The 14,858-nt window shown below is 42.6% G+C and overlaps 1 protein-coding gene across 2 annotated transcripts in view; it reads left to right on the top strand.

Annotated features, from left to right (window-relative positions):
* Positions 1 to 2,427: 2,427 nt before the first annotated feature.
* Positions 2,428 to 14,858, top strand: part of IFFO1 (intermediate filament family orphan 1) — a 28,367-nt gene continuing 15,936 nt past the window's right edge. For both annotated transcript variants that reach the window (XM_081941724.1, XM_081941723.1), the window contains exon 1: positions 2,428 to 3,287. In XM_081941724.1, coding sequence (XP_081797850.1) covers positions 2,485 to 3,287 — 803 coding nt within the window. In that variant the 5' untranslated portion in view covers positions 2,428 to 2,484. The remainder of the gene's footprint in view (positions 3,288 to 14,858) is intronic.

The raw sequence follows: 14,858 nt of genomic DNA, 5'->3' as shown, positions 1-14,858 counted from the left end.
TCTGGATAACACTTCCTTGTCATCTGCAACCGAGTTCAACACTTGGGGCTGTATGCAATGATGAATAAATATGCTTGTTATCGGGGCTGGCAAAAGCTTTAAAATTCTTGGAACAATTGTGCAGAAGGCTAATAGACATTGCAAGTAAGCACCCACAACTTTATGCAGAGCGTAATTTGGCTTCATTTAATCATAAACCAATTTCATTGGTTCCTGGTTGCTTTCTGAGATGGTGGGTTTGGATTTTTAAAGTTGCAAATTACGTGTATGGAATTTTAAAAACAAAAGGCTGTATTTTAAACTTAATTGCACACAGGTGCAGCATGGTATAGTGTTACGATGTTGGAGAAGGATTGGAGAGACCAAAGTCTTAATCCACACTTCCTCCCGGTCCAGCCTTTTTAACATGATCATGGGGAATAAAATAAAGGGAGAGGATGCCTGGAGCTCTTACAGAAAGGGTGGGTGTAAATCTAGCCAGTAATGATAAAGCTCTGCAGCTGAAGCCCTGATCTATCTTGCTGCTCTCCCAAAAATCCAATCGATTTTTGTTTTCAGATGGTGGAGCTCTGGGTGTCTTCTTTAAAGCACTCTCAGCTAGTGTGTGCCTAGTCAGAAGGCCTGGGGCTTGAAAACCTGCCGAGAGGTTTTTGCTGCCTATCTACGGGTGTCGTATGTGTCAGTGTTTTGTTTTTGGGGGGATGGGGGAAGGAAGTAAAGCAAGTACATTTAATTTGAAGGGATCCTAGGAATGCTGCACAGTTGTTTGGTCCTAAACAGAAACATATAAAACTACAAAAATTAAGAGTGAATTTGACTTTCTCAATAAAACCTAGCAAATTTATATTGCTACGAGGCTGTAGAATTTGAGTGACAATGTTTTTGGATCAATCTTTTAAAATGGAACCAGGTATTTGGTAAGCTGGAGTGCATTTGAGCGTCCAAGGAGGCTGTTCCCCTTCAAAGTAGTCAATGAAGACTCAGCATACGCTTTAACTGCTGAAACCACAGAATGTTGTGTGAATTCCAGAATACAAAATGAATGTGAACTGAGGAGCTGGAAAGAAGGCAGGAAGCCATCTGGGTAACGAGGAGGTAAATATTACAGGGCCTCCTTTTGTTCCAGATCATGATGGTCTTTCAATTCCTTTTAAGGAAAGCAATTTATTTTGGACATTTAAGAATGTTTGGTTGAATTCTGTAATGATCAACATGCTTGTCAATAACATGGAATAAAAATGGGCAAAAAAAATTTTTTTTTTCATTTAGTAGATCTCTTTTGGGATCTTTTGTCACGGAATTACTCTACACTGAGCAAATTAGTGTTCCTTCCAAATGTATATTCCACTGTTCACCCCCCAGGTTCAGATAATCCGGGAACAAGTTAAAATGTTTGGACAGAAACCTGCTCTCTGCACATTCTCAGGTGTCCTTAGGATTTTTATATATTAAATCACCATCCAAGCTACTCACCGCTGTCTCTGCCCAAAGTGAGCCATCACAATTGCAGCTCTTAATGCCTGCTGATGCTGCTGTGATTTTCATGCCAAATCTCATACTCTTATTTGGAGAGCAAGATTCAGCTGCAGGGAATGATAATCAGCCGAATGTTTAGTGAGTCCCCTGACTTTTTCTTTTGTTGAGTTGAAAACAGCTTTTGCAGGCAGGACTTGCTGAAGCCTAACTTCCTTTTCAAGCTACAAAATGTCTTCACCACACCAGTGGAAAACAGCCAGGAAGGAGCAGATTTTCAGTAAAGAAAGAAGCCCCTGAAAGGCAACCATTAAGCAGCTTTCTTTTCATTCCTTCACCTCTGAAATGCTGGGTTACCGATTTCAAAAGATTCTGAAGCTAATATTACAAGGGAGTCATCTGTTCCATTGTGTGCTTTCTGTTTTTCAACGTGTAAATGAAACTCTGCCCATCCGCCGTTGGCAAAGGCTTCTGCAGGGGTTGGTCGGTTGGTTTTGGATGGGATCAGCACGTCCCTTCAGCACCCTTGGTCGCTATTTAGGGGTCTACGCTGCCAAGCCTTCTGATCCCCAATAGCTCCGGTGGGAGCTGATAGGGATGATGCAAAAGGACGGCGGGCATTAAAGAAAAGGAAAAAAAAACACCAGCCGGATCCTCCTGCTTTGTCTGACGGGTCGAGCAATTTATTCCCCGCCGCTTAGCGGGAGAAGCTGCAACCCGGATCCTCTGTGACAACCGCAGCCGCTGCCCCAGAGCCGGCCCAGGCCGTCGGCGTCGGCGGACCATGGTGCGCTCGCCTCACTCCGCCGTCCGTGGGCGCGCATCCCTCCTCCCGCAGGACGCCGCACCGTCCTCTCTTGTCCAGCGCCGCATCCCTCCCTCCGCAGCTCGGGGCTCCTTCCCGCCCCTCTTCCGCGGAGGGCGGCGGGGATTGGCTGCTCGGGCTGCGCCTCTCCGCCCAGCGGCCGCTTCCCCCTTCCCTGTCGCAGCTGCGGGACGGCTGGCGAAGCCATGAACCCGTTATTCGGCCCAAACCTCTTCCTCCTGCAGCAGGAGCAGCAGGGCTTGGGAGCCGTGGGGCCCGAGCAGCGCCAGCGCCAGAAGCTGCCGGGCCTCCTCTTCCTTCCCCAAGAGCCCCAGGGCGACTCGCTCGACGGGGAACTGGCCCCGCCGGCTTCCCTCGCCGCCGGGTCTTCCTTCCCGGCGCCGCCCGCCGCCATGGCCCTCCGCAACGACCTGGGCTCCAACATCAACGTGCTGAAGACCCTCAACCTCCGCTTCCGATGCTTCCTGGCCAAGGTGCACGAGTTGGAGCGCCGCAACCGGCAGCTGGAAAAGCAGCTGCAGCAGGCCCTGGAGGAAGGGGGAGCCCGTCGGGGCAGCCTGCAGCGCCGGGACCAAGCCGTCCAGACCGGCTTCATCAGCCCCATCCGCCCGCTGGGACTCTCCCTCACCAGCGGGGTTAGCAGCGGCAGCCGGCCGCTGGGACTGGGCAGCAGCACGTCGAGGGTGCTGATTTCCCCCAGCTGCCACCACCCGGGAGCACCGCTCACCCCCACTTCTTGCCAGTCTCCCTCCTTGCCCAGCAGCGCTTTCTCCGCATCCTCCCGCTTCCTGCCCGGGACCATCTGGTCGTTCTCCCAGGCTCGCCGTCTGGGGCCAGGCCTAGAGACTACCCTAGTTCAGGGGCCTGGGGTCTCCTGGATGCACCCGGATGGCGTTGGGGTGCAGATAGACACCATCACCCCTGAAATCCGGGCTCTCTACAATGTCCTGGCCAAGGTGAAGAGGGAACGGGATGAATACAAGCGCAGGTGAGGTGAAGAGGCAAGAGAGGGGCTGGCTGTGGTCTGGGAACCTGTGAAAGTTTTGAAGGCTTCTTTGGGAAGCCTTCTGTCCCCATAGTGATCCCTGCCGGCATTGGAGGCACTTCCTTCTCTGTGAACCCTCTCCAAATGCATATCCTAGCTTTAAAATTAAAAAAAAAAAAACAGGGGAGAGAACAGTTTGTTTCCTTAGGGCCCTCATATAAACTTGTTTGGTATGATGCTATTTTAGGGCAAAATCTAAGCTTTTGGAGACTTTTCATTGGAAGAGGGGAATGTAGCATCACTTCTCCTCTTGAGCCCATTGGTCTCTTTCAGAGAGGAGAAAAACAGTTGCACAGCCTCTCCTGGGCTTGTTCTTTCTTAGAACAACAAAAAAAAAAAACCCATAAGAAAAAAAGAGTCAGCCTCTTTTGCTTTGCTTTTAAGTCCTCTCCACTTGTGCTTTCTCCATTTCTTCTTCATTTTTCTTGATGAGACACCACAAAGCCAGGATTGTGTGGTGCTCCCCTGTTATCAGTTCCTACCTAAACTATTCTCCGGTCTCAGTCACATCTTTGCCACTGGCAGATGCCAGCTGAGGGGAGAAGGGAGAGGAAGGTGCAGAAATTCAACTCTCGGCAAGATCTCGGTATGCAATATTACTGTTACAGGAGTACTGTATTATTTATATCCTACTGTCAGCACATGTAGCACGCAGGAGACGTGCACTGCTTCGATTTATTTATATTAGCGATGGCTGAATTCTTAGTTTGAGGAACTTGCCACCTACATTTAGACAGGGAATTTATGACAAGAGATACATTTGAACAAATCAGCTGGATGTTAGTGAGTCCTCTTGAGTTTTTCTTTGGTTCAGCTGAAAACAGCTTCTGCAAGGTAGGACTTGCTGAAGCCTAACATTCTTTACAGGCTACAAATATGTCTTTACCCCACAAGTAGAAAACAGCCAGGAGGAGATTTTCAATAAATAAGCCCCTGAAAGGCAAACATTAAATTCCATTCTACACCAGTCACTTCTGAAATGGTAGGCTAGTTAGTGACTTCAAAATAACTTAAGAACAAGTAAAGTCGAATATATGGCAGGTTCACTTTGGGCTAAAGGGTGAAGGCAGAGAGCTCTTTTAGAGAAGTTCATCCTCAGAAATGTGTTCAGTTATTACAGTTATCTAGATTCCCTCTGCAGAGTTTCTCCTTCTATCAGAAGTATGTGCCATTAGAGGCAGTGGATGGTCCAAGCAAAAGGACCTTCCTTTTTGGGTCAAGCCCATCTCAGCTTTCCTCTGCTAAGTTATTTTTTTCCTTAAATATTTTTTTTTCATGCAGCCATTTCAACTTAGCTCTTCTTCAAATCTAGATTTATCAGTGACTTTTGTTCTTTTTCTTTTGATTAGTACCCCTTTCCCCACCAAAACGCTTGGGAACGGAGCATCCCACAATCTAGTAAAACAAAACATTATGCATTGTATTTTAAAAAGAATATCAGTCTGAAACAGAAGAAAAAAGGAGGTATACGGGGCTTGCAATGTACATGGATATTTAAATATACTGAAGTCAGTCTTCGCTTATTAGACACTGATAAGAAGTGTCAGGTTCAAATCTTTGGTCAGCCTTGAATCTCGCTGGCTTACAAAACTGGTCAAGTAAGGTCTGTTGGCCAAAGGAATTTAACACAGTAAATTCATATAGAGCACTAAGTCACATGGGTTTTTTTATGGTTAAAGTATAAATATGATCCCAACCATTGTTGTCTTTAAATCATCATTTTTGGCTTTGCATAATATGCAAACTATTTATTCAACAAAACCAGTGTGTGAAGCTGGTTATGCACATCAGACGGAGACATTGCCCATCAGGGAGTAGAAAGTGGTTTGCATTCTGCAGCTATATCCAATAGATATGAGATTCTGGCAATATTAATTTTTTTCAGAAGCATTAAATATGAAGAAATGGAGACAGAGCCGATTTGTAAGTGTTGAAAGCTAGCCAGATTTCAGAGTCTTAGATATTTGTCTATATAACTGAACTGGCAAAGTTGACGAAAAAAAGAATCCCAATGCTGATGTCAGCTGAGATATCGTCCACTTTCAGGAAAGTATAAAATGATCTCATTTGCTGTTTGTGGGCTTTTCTTCCTTCGCCAATCAAATTACTCAAAGCCGAAATATTATGCCCTCTGCGGTATGGCACACAGTGCTGTCTGTAAGCATAATGATACTGCTGTGGATAAGCAGTTCAATCTACTGTACATTTCCGAGATCTATCCTCATTGCTTCCTGCTCAGTCTAAAAAAGAACACCCTCCTTTGGTTAGACTTTCAATGTTTCATTGGAAGCCTATTCTGTTAAAGTACTGGAAGAGAGTCCTTGGCTCATCTTGTACTGATAAACTCACTTTCCTAGGGAAGAATCAGATTATGTCAGATCTGTCTTACCACCCTATCTGTATCAATGCTGGGTTTAGAGCAGTTTGGAGTGGATCAAGCAAAGAACCTTAGATTTTTATTTGCAGAGAGTTGATGTAGCAGACCTCTACTTCATTGAGGTTTTCTTACCATTCTCAAATATTTTGCTTTGTTCTCATGCTCTTCTACAGCTGAATGTTCTTGCTGGCAGGCCTAGACCCCCTACTTCAATGGCATTGACTAGGAGATCCAGTATTATTGTCCATCAAAACTGCTTATGCACAGGCTGAGATACTGAAATTGGATCAGTCCCACAAGCGCTTTGGAATTGTCTCTCACCTGAAGGTTGGAGCTAAACAACTCAGCTTGATCCTGAACAGGCAATTGTGCATTTCTTACTAAATAATATTCCAATGTTCCCAGAAAAGTGGCTAAATCCTATGCAATTATTCTTAAAATTCACTGGATCTGAATAAAACCAGTTATACTTAGTTTCTGTTATAAACATGATGCTTGTACTTTAACCATGTTTATGTCAATAAATAAACAAACGGTGAGTCAGCTTTCTGCACCAGCCTCCTTTTGGCTGGCTGTCCTACATTTGTGGCTGGCTGTCCTATATTCAGGTATTCCTGGCCAGTCCTGGATTAAAAGACCAAGATTATGATCTGTCACTATATGTATGCTTTTACACAAATTAGCAAAATACCTGCAACTAATTTCAATGTGATTGCTATCATTATCTTGTGTTTCATGATTCATTGCTCTTTCAAGACAGTAATGAAATTTCACTTCTCCCATCCATATATTGCCTTTCTCAACAAGTTAAGTGAGAGGAAAAGAGATGATCATTCTTGGCAGTGTTTGGGTACAGTTAACTGCTTTGCTCAGATGGAAGCAAGTCCCTCTGCTGAATCACTTTCCAGAGGCCCTATTAAAAAAATCTAGGACACTTCATCGATACCACGTTTCTGGGTTCCACAAACTAGAACTTTACAAATCGATCCCAGTGAAAACTTTAGAGTTCAAAGTTCAAACATATATGCAAGAACCATGAATCATATTTCTGCTCTTAAAACTGTTACGTGGAATCCTTCTCCATGGGGCTTGTAAGTGAGAGGTAGGGAGCAGTTGAAGCTCTTGTTGTTCACTCACTAAGTCATGTCCAACTCTTTGTGACTCCATGGAGCACAACATGCCAGGCCTCCCTGTTCTCCACTGTCTCCTGGAATATGTCCAAATTCATGTTCATTACCTCGTTGGCATTGTATAACCATCTCATTCTTTGTTGTCCCCTTCTTCTTTTGCCTTCCATCTTTCCCAACATCAGGGTCTTTTCCAATGAGTGAGCAGATGAGGACCAGTCACCAATGCCATTTTCTACTTTGTAATTTCACTCATAGGAGTTCATTTTTGTGCATTATTATTTTGTAGTTAACCTACAAACTAACGTACAAAACCTATAAACGTCTTGATATGTGGAAACAGGGTTGACCAATGATATATTGGGATCTGAAGCAGCAAAATCAGTACAGTAGTAGATGATGATTTAAACTTTAAAAAATGCAATAAATGTTTCTGGGAAATAGTTTAGAGTATTATATTTAAATTAAATAGTGATATTAGTATTATATAAATATTTCCAATGTGAGATTAAACTGTAGGGACAAATATCCCAAAGATGCTTTTTTCAAAAGGCAACTGGGCTTCATTTTTCCTTCGAAACATTTCGCTTCTCATCCAGGAAGCTTCTTCAATTCAGTTCCATATTTGTAGGGACAAATATTGTCAATTCATCTTATACTAATTGATACCTCTAATCTAAACTGTAGCCTGACACTATTTTTGCCTAGTCTGAAGAGGAATTATTGGATTAAGGAATATTTTATCACTCTAAAACCTCCTTCTTTGAATCTCGTTGAAAATAGCTGTTGAAAATGTTCAATAAGAATAGAATCCCCCAACTCAGTTGGGTGAGTAGGAATTCAGATTCAACGTGGGTTTGCATATATATGATACTGTTTGATTTATTTCATTTATGTGACTACATTTCTACATGAAGTGAAGTTAAGGTCATTTTATTAGACAATGTATTTTGCCCAGAAAATTGGGTCTGTAGCTCTTTTATTGAGGCTTGGATAAATCGTTGCACAAGTTGGAGGAGAAATAAACAATTGTTTCACTCTGTGTTTCTGCATCAGATTTCTAAAGCTGTCCTTATAAATCATTTCTGCAGTACCGCAATCCTCTAAATTAGAAACAGGAATGCTGTGGTTCTGTAGATGCAGCTGAATCACAACTTTCAGATGACATGGCAAGGGGTGAAAGATGCTGCAACAACACCTAGAGAATATTTTGTATGCCTTTTCCTAAGCTACAGTTTTGGTAGTATATTGTATGCCTTTTCCTACAGCTCCCATGATTCTCTTTGACCCCACCTGCCTGGAGACAGCTAGACAGAAAAGGCTGCCTTTAGGATAACTAAAACTGTGATGGAGATCTTTCTGCAATCTAGCTTTGTTCAGCCCTTTCCTTCAGTATCCAGATTTGGCATGTATGCGCATATGTGAGCATACAAGCGCCACCAGTCTAGACAACAAAGAAAACAACTAGAATTTGCTTCCCTGCCTTAAGTAACAATCAAGAGAAAAACTGAGTTCATTTGCAGAAATCAGGGAATGAGTTGGAGTTTGAGATTCCAAATGTATATTGATTAATATTTCAGTTTTGACAATTGGAAGTGCTAAGTGGAGACATGAGATGACTGTGCAGAGTTGATGTCTGCAGAAAACACAGTCCTGAAGTTGGAAGGGATTTTAAAAAGGATTGCAAATTCTTTTAAAAAGGATTGCAAATTCTCGCTAACCTTAAATTATGCTAGGGCACGCTTATTTGACCTCCTAATTTGCCCTCCTTTTCATATGTAATACTTCTAATTTATTTGATCTTAGAATAAAGTTTACTGCCTTTTTGAGGTTTACTTTAGATATAGCAACGCCACAGTGACCAAGAGCCTTATTCCCAATGGCTCTTCCTGCTATTTGGAAGCATTAAACAAACCACAAAAGCTTGTTTAGGACAGTATTGCATCTAAACTGGGATCTCTGCAGTGAGATGTGAGGATGCAATAGTTCCTAAATTCGACTTGATGAGAGCTAATTAATTGATGTGGTTGCAAATTGAGAGAACATTTGCTTCCAGATCTCCTAACAAGGCAAAGTCAGTATTCAAAACATGTTTTGATTCTAGCTTGCCGTACAGCAACAAGCCAGAGATTGTGATTTGGTGACGCTAAAACAAGTCCTAGGATGATGTTCCCTGGTTTGTTTGAATAAGAAGAAGCCAAAACCAGGTAATATTCACAAACAACTCTAGCCAACAGAATTCTGAATTTTACTAAATTGTGACCGAATTTAACTATTTACGTTATAAATTGGCTTTGATTTTTTACCTGCTTAACTTGTGTGCCCATTTCTCCAAAACTTGGGAATTGTAGTTTTATTATGGCAATGAGACTCTATTTGCAATTCTTGGCATCTTTTTACCTCACATAGAATATAACAATGCTGAAAAGTTTTCCGAAATTAGTCAACAAATTTAAGACTGCATTATAAATATGCTTTGAAATGGTGATCCTCTTTTCTGGCTCCATTGTGGGAGAACTGAGTGTATAGGGCAAATATCAAATGCTGAAGTCAGGATGGGATACATTGTTCTCATGCTGCATTTTTGAGATTTTCTGTCTCTTTAATTGAATCAATACAACAATGAGATTCTTGCACACATTTATACATCCATGCAAAGAGGAAATATACAAGAGATAGGAGCAGGCTCACTCTAGTTATGGGCTGTCAGGGGGCCATTTAATGTGGCTCTTGTGGACCAAAACTAATCTTCAGAAATCTGGTACTATTCCTAATAGATTAAATCAGGGACATTCTTCTAGGCAAGAAGAATGTCCTTATTTGCAGAATTTAATATAAAAGCCAGATAGTCATAGAATGCAAGGGTTGGACATTAGTTTTGAGATCATCTACTGGTTTCTCTTTCTGCTGAGAGTAGGATGTCTTCAGGAAATCACACTTTGTTGCCTGGAGAAGAGAGCTATGCTGGTTGATTGTTGTTCTTTCAGTTGCTTTGGTTCAGTTGGGAATTGGTTTGGTTGCCCCCCTTTTTGGGGGGAGAAGATGCGAGTGATGAGGTCAGTCCAGGAAACGGTGTGCTGGATGCCCTCTGCTTGCTAGGCTTGTGCAAAGTGGGATGGAGAGACTGTTGCAGTAAGACTATTATTAGGCAATGGTGCATTGCAGATGCGAATGAAAACCTGGTGGGGAGGGCAAAGAGAAGTTGAGGCTGAATGTAGAAAAAGAAGGGAAAGAAAGCTTGGCTTTTTCTCCTGGTTTTAATGGCACGTAGTTTGATTGGTTTTGCTCTTTGACCTGTGTTCAGTCCATTTTCATCCATTAATAAGACAGAAATGAAAAAGTTGAACACTGGCCATGTCAATTTTAGGAGGGACCTAAAGTCTGTGTTCTCATCCCAGAAGGCTAGTGAAGGTTTACTAAAAGTAGAATTTGCAAACAATTTAAATCAAATTTGCTGTCTTTTATGAAAAGCCATCATCTGACATTTCGTCCCTTGTGATTTTAAACATAATGAAGAAGAGAGTCACTCTCTATAACTATAAGCAGCCTCAGTTTCTCATCTCTTTGTAGGGAGAGTACTTAGGCAGTGCTTCTAAGATACCCTTGCCCTGTTGTACTCTCTCTCCCTCATAATATTTTTGTGTGGCTCTCTGTGTGTGTATGAGGGAGCGAAAGAGTGGGGGGGGGGGGAAGAGAGAGATTTCTTAATATTCCATCACATTTTTACCTGACGAAATAGACTCTGAGCAAGATCTTGCAGAATAAAGATCTTGCTTTTCAGAAGCAAGAGTTGTGCAGTTTCCTGTGCAGTTTTTCATAATTTGGGAATGCCCATATTTGTTTCGGGGGGGGGGGGGGGAATCCTTTTATATTTCAAAAGAACAGCAAATTGCTATGTTCAAGAGTTGCAGGACTTGGAGATGTTGTTGAAATACACAGCAGGGTATTTGTAGGGAGAGGGTTGGGACTGGATTGGTATGCTTGTGCACCCACATTTTTAAAGTGGATATATGATAATATTAGCCATTTGTTGCTCCCTTAATATTTCCCACAGACTCTTGTGTGTCTGTGTGTGTCTGAGTGTGTGCGTGTTCACTTCCTTCTTCATGCCCTCAACTTGAGTCATTCTTTTCTATATTCTGCTCAGTTTTCTGTGTTCTTTCCCTGTGAGTAATCAAACATTTGTTTTGATTCTTTAGGGTGGGGCGAGTGGCAGATTTTTCTGGCCTACAGCCTACAGGATATTTGCCTTGGACTTTGCCAAAGAAAAAAATTCCACTAAGCAAGACAAAGTGGCCTTTAGTTTGAGAAGAAAAAGAGCAGTTTAAAATGGGGTTAATTTTATGCAGTGTTTAAAGAATGTTCAGAGGGGGAGGAAAAAGAAACACTGGCATATTAGCTTCATGTTGTATCTCCTGACCAAATGCCTTTCCCTCTATTGAATTTCTGAGAATGGTGAGATGGCTTTGTTTATCCCTAGTCAGTTACTGGGGCATTCATCTCTTGGCCTTGCAATGTAGATCAGCCAATTCAAGCAGCATATATTTTCCATCACGCTCGTTGTGTTTATACCATTCTGCTTTTCTCTATGGAGCCCTAGTATAGGAATCATAAAATAGCTTTGTTGCTCCTTAGCATCTTTTATATAACTGAATCACAAAATAACAGAGTTGGAAGGGACCTTAGAGGTCTTCTCATCCAACCCCCTGCTCAAGCAGGAGACCCTAGTATACCATTTCAGACAGATAACAGTCCAATCCCTTTTTACAAACTTTGGGTAAAGGAACACCCACAACTTCTGGGGGCAAGTTGTTCCACTGATTAATTGTTCTCACTGTCAGAAAATGTCTCCTTAATTCTAGGTTGGTTGTCTCCTTGCTTAGTTTCCATCCGTTGCTTCTGCCTTCAGGTGTTTTGGAGAATAGATTACCCCCAGAATAGAGAAAATATGGGGTTCCATCAAGAGGTTCTGAAAAGCTACCATCACCATAAAATGCTCCCTTCAAAATTATAAGGCAAAAGATTCTCAGATTGGAAAGAAATTTCAGAAATGGTTAGGAATATGCTTTTTATAAGGAAAAATTCTCTCATTGGATCAGAGGTGGTATTCAGCAGGTTCTGACCAGTTCTGGAGAACCGGTAGGGAAATTTTGAGTAGTTTGAAGAACCGGTAAATACCACTTCTGCCTGGCCCTGCCCTCATCTATTCTCTGCCTGAGACCCAGCTGATCGGGAGGGAATGGAGATTTTGCAGTATCCTTCCCCTGGAGTGGAGAGGGAATGGAGATTTTATACAGTAGTATCCTTCCCCAGGAGTGGGGAGGGAATGGAGATTTTATAGTATCCTTCCCCTGGAGTGCGGTGAGAATGGAGATTTTATAGTATCCTTCCCCTGGAGTGGGGTGAGAATGGAGATTTTATAGTATCCTTCCCCTGGAGTGGGGAGGGAATGGAGGTTTTATAGTATCCTTCCCCTGGAGTGGAGAGGGAATGGAGATTTTATAGTATCCTTCCCCTGGAGTGCGGTGAGAATGGAGATTTTATAGTATCCTTCCCCTGGAGTGGGGTGAGAATGGAGATTTTATAGTATCCTTCCCCTGGAGTGGGGAGGGAATGGAGATTTTATAGTATCCTTCCCCTGGAGTGCGGTGAGAATGGAGATTTTATAGTATCCTTCCCCTGGAGTGGGGTGAGAATGGAGATTTTATAGTATCCTTCCCCTGGAGTGGGGAGGGAATGGAGATTTTATAGTATCCTTCCCCTGGAGTGGAGAGGGAATGGAGATTTTATAGTATCCTTCCCCTGGAGTGCGGTGAGAATGGAGATTTTATAGTATCCTTCCCCTGGAGTGGGGTGAGAATGGAGATTTTACAGTATCCTTCCCCTGGAGTGGAGAGGGAATGGAGATTTTATAGTATCCTTCCCCTGGAGTGCGGTGAGAATGGAGATTTTATAGTATCCTTCCCCTGGAGTGGGGTGAGAATGGAGATTTTACAGTATCCTTCCCCTGGAGTGCGGTGAGAATGGAGATTTTATAGTATCCTTCCCCTGGAGTGGGGTGAGAATGGAGATTTTACAGTATCCTTCCCCTGGAGTGGAGAGGGAATGGAGATTTTATAGTATCCTTCCCCTGGAGTGCGGTGAGAATGGAGATTTTATAGTATCCTTCCCCTGGAGTGCGGTGAGAATGGAGATTTTATAGTATCCTTCCCCTGGAGTGGGGTGAGAATGGAGATTTTACAGTATCCTTCCCTGGAGTGGGGAGGGAATGGAGATTTTATAGTATCCTTCCCCTGGAGTGGAGAGGGAATGGAGATTTTATAGTATCCTTCCCCTGGAGTGCGGTGAGAATGGAGATTTTATAGTATCCTTCCCCTGGAGTGGGGTGAGAATGGAGATTTTATAGTATCCTTCCCCTGGAGTGGGGAGGGAATGGAGATTTTATAGTATCCTTCCCCTGGAGTGCGGTGAGAATGGAGATTTTATAGTATCCTTCCCCTGGAGTGGGGTGAGAATGGAGATTTTATAGTATCCTTCCCCTGGAGTGGGGAGGGAATGGAGATTTTATAGTATCCTTCCCCTGGAGTGGAGAGGGAATGGAGATTTTATAGTATCCTTCCCCTGGAGTGCGGTGAGAATGGAGATTTTATAGTATCCTTCCCCTGGAGTGGGGTGAGAATGGAGATTTTACAGTATCCTTCCCCTGGAGTGGAGAGAGAATGGAGATTTTATAGTATCCTTCCCCTGGAGTGCGGTGAGAATGGAGATTTTATAGTATCCTTCCCCTGGAGTGGGGTGAGAATGGAGATTTTACAGTATCCTTCCCCTGGAGTGCGGTGAGAATGGAGATTTTATAGTATCCTTCCCCTGGAGTGGGGTGAGAATGGAGATTTTACAGTATCCTTCCCCTGGAGTGCGGTGAGAATGGAGATTTTATAGTATCCTTCCCCTGGAGTGCGGTGAGAATGGAGATTTTATAGTATCCTTCCCCTGGAGTGGGGTGAGAATGGAGATTTTACAGTATCCTTCTCCTGCCATGCCCACCAAGCCACACCCTCTAGGCCACGACACACCCACTGAACCAGTAGTAAAAAAAATTGAATCCCAGCACTGCATTGGATGCAATGGGATCCTTTGAGGTTTTCCAGTCTGGAATAAAAGGCAAGACTAGATGACTAGTTGGTTTCATTCGTACTCTGAGACTTCATGGTGCCATTTTTGTATTGTAAATGGAAGATGTTATTTGCAGCTCAATGATACGGCCTTTCCAAATACATTACATTCAGTCACTTTCATCAGCTAAGCAAACATGCAAGGTCTATACCACTTATTTACATATTACTGGCTCTAGCTACTTTAGTGCAAGTAGCGTATTTATTTAATTTAGCTTCCACTCTTCAATTTACATCAAACCTTCGGGCAGTTATCCTGTTAGATAGGACCATTCTGGCAAACTATATTAAAAATGTTCACATATTGCAAAATCTGCCTCCCTTGTTTTCTAATTTAGTTATTTATTGTTTATTTAATTATAACATTTATAAGCTGCCCATCTTACCTCAAGGTAACTCTTGGCTTACAATTTCTAATGATAACTGTTGGGATTGGATGGTGGCATTCTGAAATTTGTAAAAAGTTAAAAACATTCCACACTTTCTTCCAGTACCTATTTTTTTATTTAAACCAAAACCAGTTCTTGCTGTTGAAAAATATTTTATGGTATATTCCATGTCCCCTCCCACATTTCATTGTTAAAAGAAAGTTAGTTTGGCAAAAATCTAGTAGAGCAAGTTAAAGCAATTTGAAATCTACATCTACAGAGTAGCTATATTCTGTAACCTTTGTGTAACACATGCATGTACGTTAGGTTGCATATTTTCTGCCAGTTCTTCATTGTGTGTGCGTGTGTGTGCATGCATGCACTTTGTGTGTGTGTGTGCATGCGCAAATGGGCACATGTGCCTTTTAATCATTATTGGCTTGTCGTGTCTGGATTAAAGTCATCCCTGC

The sequence above is a fragment of the Natrix helvetica genome (genome assembly GCF_964273705.1).
Source record: "Natrix helvetica genome assembly, chromosome: 2".
NCBI lineage: Eukaryota > Metazoa > Chordata > Lepidosauria > Squamata > Natricidae > Natrix > Natrix helvetica.
This window is presented reverse-complemented; position numbering and strand designations above follow the sequence as displayed.